Below are 6,892 nucleotides of genomic sequence, written 5' to 3' on the forward strand. Positions count from 1 at the left end.
CATCCTCCCCAAATCTCACTTGTGAAACTATACCTAATAGACGTTACTATCTAACGTTCATTGTGAACTTATATGCTCTGTCTTGTAACAATACTACACAAATGAATATGAAAGAACAAGAAAGGCCACTAATTTTATTAAGTCGTAGTTGTTGCAGCTAGCAACAATAACTTGCATATTTTGGTCATCAGAAATATTATAGTAGTATGTATTCATCTTTTTTTCCCAGACCAGCTGCTATAATCAGATATAAACAAAATGGAGGAAATTAATAAGGTGATGAAATTCCAATTTTTGGGATTATCAATTTTTGACTATAAAGTTCAGAAAATATGTATGACCAAGAAGATCAACATGATGTGCTCTCTAAATGGCTAGTAAATGCTACAGTACACAAATTTTATACAACAAAATTGACAAAACTCTATTCACTATTTCTTCATAAGAAGAACAACAGTATGAGCCGCGATACTCCTGTTCTCACCGAGACTGTCAACTTTCTCATGAGTCTTTGCTTTCAGGTTTACAACAGAAGGATCAGCACCAAGCAGCTTACACAAGTTGGCTCTAATAGACTCCTTGTGTGGGCTCACTTTTGGTCTTTGTAAAATCAAAGTGGCGTCTAGGTTTCCCAATTCATAACCTGCTTCATGCATTAGACGCACCTGGACATTAACCATAAAGCGTGGACAAGTTAGATCATCTACAAATTTAAATGCAATTTAGTACTACCGTTACTGATGATGAAAAATGAAATTTTCTATGAAAGGAAAATAGTTCACTCCTATTGACATATTAAAGAAGGCAATAGGAAGAATAGTGGTTATTCAAAATCTTCTAAAATGCTTTGCAAGTACGGAAGAACAATTTCATCTCAATCTTTGGTTATGGTCTCATGTTACTTACCCTGGACAAATTTCTACGTCAAGATTTGATTGTTCGAGCCTTTTTAGTAAAAAAATCTAGTCATTCTATTATTTGTTTCGGCTTGAACTAGTTCTTGAATTATAAGCACATATCTAATTAATTCTCACTTTTATTCTCCTATAGTGTTTAGGTGTAATTGTTCCACGTTCAGTACAATAATCTTCTATTCATAGGTCCAAGGGACAATGGGCGATAAACCTAGCTACAATTGTTAGTTGTCTCAGGCAACATTATCAGGGAAAAACTATTTTGTTCATTTTCAGCAATCTCACCTAACATCTATCACTGTCATGTAATCTCTACCAAACAAGCTAATTGATTCCCCTAAACTGAAAGTGTTAGTATTACTATCTTACTAATTAGGTGCAGACAATCCACTTCACCTCTTATATATCCGGATGACAAACCAGACTACTATAAAAAATAGCCTCTGTGTGGGGATTGCAAATCTTCAATTTGAATGGAAAGAAACTTCATTTGAACATATCGGCAACAGTTATGTTAATCGAACAAATGAAAATGGAACCTAGCTTACACAGAATAAGACACGAAGTGCGAAAACTATTTCTTGTAAGTCGCATTACCATCTCAATGCAGTTAGTACTTGCGATTTCCTCATATTTCACTCAATAGGAACCAGAAAACTTGTCACTCGTCAAAACCAGAACATTTGTCAATGAATGACATATTAAAGTAAATCAACAAAATTAACAACCCTCCAGGATGTAAGAGTGCATAAAATAAAGCTCAACTACACAACATGCTGGTATCCACTATTCTACCTGTTATGCCATGTATCTAGTAAGAAAGCAGTGGTTGACAAAGGAGGCAGGTAGGTCAAACACAGGGATAGGGCCAATCACAAACCCCCACTGCATATTATTTCCCTGAGTTGTTGGATTCTTTAAAACTTGTGCTGAGTTGTATCTCCATACATTTCATTATCTATTTATGTGATTTGTATGCAGGTAAGTTGTATATGATGTGACTGACTTCATTAAAAAAAAGTTGTATATGATGTGACTGACTTCATAAGAAAAAAAGTTGCATATGATGTGACTGACTTCGTAAGAGAAAAAAGTTGTATATGGTGTGACTGATAAGGCAACAAACATGTGAGTTTAGCCATCATTAGGAGAATGAAGTAAACTTCCTTCAAACTATCCATCAATTATCCAAAACAACTAACTACACACACAGAGAAAAGAAATGAATTACAAAATCAATGGAGGAAAAGGGTGAAAAGAGCAGGAAAAAAGAAGGCCTCAGGGCAAGAATCTTTAGTCGTTCTCTTCTCCAGTTCTGAAAGAGTCAAAAGCAAAGACAAATCAACTCAATAAATGAGTAGGTTGTGCTGGTCTGGAATTCCATCCTTGAGAAGATGTTGAGATTGTAAGAACAGAGTAGGACTTGGCTGATAACGTGCGGATAGCGAATACAGAAATGTAGAAAATCCAGATATTTAGGCCATCTTTTAACAGTTAGGTATCATAGAAGAAACCATAACACATAAAATCAAAAATATATAGAGGAGTGCTATGGAAGTGCCACGCGCTTGGAAGATACAGAACAAAGTGAAAGGCAAACTCTATAGAACATTTATGACAGCAGTAATGTTTATATTAGAGAAAATATTGGCCTCTAATACCCAACATATCCCACAAGAAAAACGTAATTTCAAGATGGATGTGTAGTCATACAAGATAGGACTTGATTACAAATGACCACATCCAACAACAGGAGCAAAGCAGTACAGGGTTAGGATGAAATGAGAGACGGTAATCCGAGATGATTTTGCAATGTCCTACATATTCATCATATGCACTGACAGTACGTGTGATAAAATAAGGATTGAAGGTGATTAAATGGAATGAGGTAGACCTAAAATCACATCCATTGAAATTGCTTAAAAAATACCTACAATCTTATGGATTTAGTGCCAATTAAGCTAAGATCAGAACACAATGGACACAAAGGATCCATATAGACAATATCAAGTTATCAACTATTGAAATTACGACTTAGATGCTATTTTTACACTTACATTAGATTTGGTGTTTATCGGGGGTCCTTGTACTAGAGTTAGACTTGTATGTTCATGCTGAGATAAGTGTTAGATGTTAAAGAACTCTAATTCTAGAGAAGCCTTAGTTAGCCTTACTTGACCAATAACAAGCAACCACTTGATTATAGTATATACCAAAAAAAAAAAAGAGAATAGAAGAATAAAGGAAGGAAAAACACAGAGAAGGAGACCAAAAGTTATACGGAAAGGAGACTGGCTTATTTACTTTCCATCAGCTAAGTTTTTCCAGCATATGCGGATAAAGTGAGGAAAGTGTGTCCTGCTTACAGACATGTCATTAGATCTGCCAATAATCGATCATAATAGAGCACAGAACAGGGAGTGTCATGAAGAAGATTACGGTTTTCATGAATAAATTTACTAATTTGATTGTTTATTTGCCATTGTTATCACCTATTCCTATCCCTGATTCCTCTCTATCCACATTTCCTCTCCCTGCGGTGCTCTTGTTTTTTCTTGCTTATGCTAACTGTTTCATTTAGCTCCATTCAATTCACATGGGTGCAAAAATTAGAGAATGAACTTTCTCAAGTCCCATTGGTGAGACTTGAGAAAGTTAGGTAAAGCTGTTTGATTCAAGTATTGAGTTGCAAAGTGTAAACTTACCAAACCACTCATAACTTCAACCCAGTTCCTTAATCTACTCAACTTCACACAAGAAAAAAATACTCTTCTAATCCTATTTGAATTTTTGGTCCTCACTAACCTGAAAACCAAGTTTGACCACATCTAATATTGTCAACCAACTGTGAGTTATGACGCAGAAGGCATGAAGATATCAGCGAGAGAACTGTTATAATGCATGGATCAATATTAACTGCCAGCAAGGAACAAGTATTCATGATTTTACCGTAAAGACAAGCAAGGACACATCTGAACAGTAAGGACAAGTGGCCATGATTTTCCACTGAGAAGCTCAGAGTCAGTGTTAAACTCAATTAACAAAAAGTAAAATAAAGAAGAGTATCAACTTACAGCTTCTTCCATGAACACCGAAGAAGGCGCACCCTTCCATTTAGGATCAGTGTCCGGGAAAATTTGCCCAATATCAGGAAGCCCCAGAGCTCCCAAAATTGCATCAACAACACAATGAAGCAAAACATCACCTAAAAGAATAAAGACAAAAAAAAAAAAAAATTAATCTCTTAAACAACAGAGACGAGTCTTTATGAGCTTACATATGGTATGAAGTACATCCTCTATCCCAAAAATAAGGGAAAAGGTCCAAATTTACTCTTCTACTATAACATAATTTTACCATTTCTTGTACTATGAAACCATTTATCCGTTACCATTAGGAAATTGTCTCGTATTTTCCGTTGACTTTAATGGAACTCCAGTGAGGATAGAGAGGAACCTCAGATGCTTCCAGAACAAAAGTAACAGCATCCAGAAGATGAAGATGAATTGCTTGGTTTTATTTCATTTTTGGTGTAAACATGAGTATACGGAAGATCTAGAATCAGTAATGAATGCTTTAGGCACCTTGTAATTTTTGTTATTTAGGATTGAAGATCTTCATGATACTCTCCTTTTATTTGTAATTAGTAAACCTCAGGTTTGATTTTTTGGAATATAATACTAGACTGTTACCTTCTCAAAAAAAAAAAAAAAGAAGTCCAAATTTACCACTCTAATCTACAGTTCTAATTACTCGTTGTCATACTTCAGGTCGGAGGTTTGTTGGATTCAAGGGAAAAAATGAGACGATTTATTAACAACAAGAGTATGAATGTCTTCATAGTATAATAGAGGGTAAAATTCAGATATTTCGTATAATAGAGTGGTACCCTTTTTCCCAAAAAGAATGGAGAATTTGAGCGTCATACATCTAAGTTTTGCTGTGAATTTGTGCATTTCTTAAGCTTCTTCAAATAAAATCCACATATTTGAAAACTGCTTACTACAACTGACACTTATTTGTTGTATAATTTACATTTTTTGAAAATTATTTTAAGAAATTTTAAACAGGAAACACACATGATAAGACCGCCAAAAGAATTGGACGTCACTAGTTTCTTAATCTTGTCGAGGTAGAAGATAGCATATACAGAAACCGCAGAGAAAATATATACACCTGGCCTTTTTTATGAATGAAAATACTTAAACTTTTGCATTACAAATTATAATCAAATACATTTTCTGTAATGCTTAATCTAAACAATAAAAGAGTCAAACAAATTGGTGATCATGACCATTAATCTTCTTAAAATACAATTCACATATTTGGAAACTGCACAAAACACTACTACAAATCATACTACCAATTATAATTAAAAATAACTTCTAAAAGTGCCTTAATAAATAGTATTGTTTTAATTTGTTTGTCTTACTTTCCTTTTTAGTCCATTTCAAAAAGAATGTCTCTTTCCTTTTCTTTCTTTTTTTGGCTAACTCTTTAATTCTAGCTTTCCAGTGACATGTTTAAGACCAACAGACTAAAAGAACATTTAGTACATTCCATGGTGGCACATCCTTCTTGACTGAGCATCTTTCGCAAAGGAAACTGCATATGAATCAGCCACACTCTAACCCCTCAACTTCCCTCCTAGAGGCAGGTGTATAATCTCTTATATTCGCCTATTCTCCACGAGAATTCTAATTTATTTGTCAAAATGGTGAAGAAATGAATTCATCATTCCAATACACGCATTCAAGAACTCGAGAATAAACTAATGTCCTGTTCACAATCTCGATTGAAATCCTGCAAATGGTATTTTCCATCGAAAATCATTGCTGTGCTTTCAGTCGCATTGAATAAAATGCTAACATGTCTTTAATTTAACACCACAAGATACAAAAGTCTTCTAAATTCCGTGCTAAGTCAAAAGCAGATAAACATATTAAAATGCCAGAGAATAATAAACATATAAACATTGTTCAATCCTCCATATATGAATACAGCCAAACAAAATCACCAACTACCCCTTTTATAATTAAACAATTGTTCGAAAAATTAGTGAAAAAAACAGCCTTTGCGAAAAAATGAGTACGAGTTAAGTCAAAATTACCATCAGAGTGAGCTTCACAGCCTCTATCGTGAGGAATATTAATCCCACCAATAATCAAAGGATACCCAGGTTCCAATCGATGAAGGTCAAATCCATGGCCGACTCTAAAAGGAAGAGACTTCAATGGAGTGGAATTCGAGCTAGATGTTTCTGTTTCAGCTTCAATTGCAGCTGCAGAAGAAACCACCAAACTCCTCAAGGGTTTGTGTGTTAATTGGGGTAAAAGAGGATTTGGAGAGTGATAAGAAAAGGGCTTTTGTTTTGAGATGAGTTTAGTTGGAATTGGAGTTGAAAAAAATAGTGAAGACGCCATAGCCATAGGAATCGAGCTCAGTTTGGTGGAGAATCTCAAAAAAATTGTGTAAATTGAAGGGGATTATTCCATTTGTATGTTAGTATATAGGACGGGTGTTAGGTACTTTTGGATCTTTTCGAGGACAAGTGGCATTCTGGTCGAAATATTTCATCTAGATACTCGAACTAATTATGCTTTTATCTAATTAGACATTTTTTATTCAAAATTTCAAAAAATATGTGTTTTTCATTTGTTTATTGTATAATTATGTTAACTACGTAAAATATGTCATTTTCGTCCTTCGGAATGACTCAATTTGGAGGTGGTCATCCACATGAAAATCCAAGATCAATCTCCTTGCCTTCTGAGTCGAGTCTGTCGGAAATGATTTGTCTAGTATGATTTATATTCTCTGTGTGGTTTGCAAACTATTACACAGTGAGGGCTCATCCGAAAGCAGAGATTGTAGCGGTGGCAGGTTATTCTAAAATTTTCAAAAAAAATATGACATTTTCTTTAATTATACATATCAACCCCATTAAAAATGACTGGAGTTTTATGACTTGTTAAGGA

The 6,892-nt window shown here is 34.5% G+C and overlaps 1 protein-coding gene across 1 annotated transcript; it reads right to left on the reverse strand.

Annotated features, from left to right (window-relative positions):
* Positions 1-250: 250 nt before the first annotated feature.
* On the reverse strand, positions 251-6,470 carry LOC125842259 (2-C-methyl-D-erythritol 2,4-cyclodiphosphate synthase, chloroplastic). The gene is made up of 3 exons (XM_049521525.1): positions 6,025-6,470; positions 3,989-4,119; positions 251-665 (listed from the first exon to the last, which is right to left on the reverse strand). Exons 1-3 carry the CDS (start codon positions 6,341-6,343, stop codon positions 432-434), a joined length of 684 nt encoding a protein of 227 aa, XP_049377482.1. The 5' UTR covers positions 6,344-6,470; the 3' UTR covers positions 251-431.
* Between the last annotated feature and the right edge of the window lie 422 nt (positions 6,471-6,892).

The sequence above is a fragment of the Solanum stenotomum genome, chromosome 10 (assembly GCF_019186545.1).
Source record: "Solanum stenotomum isolate F172 chromosome 10, ASM1918654v1, whole genome shotgun sequence".
Taxonomy (NCBI): domain Eukaryota; kingdom Viridiplantae; phylum Streptophyta; class Magnoliopsida; order Solanales; family Solanaceae; genus Solanum; species Solanum stenotomum.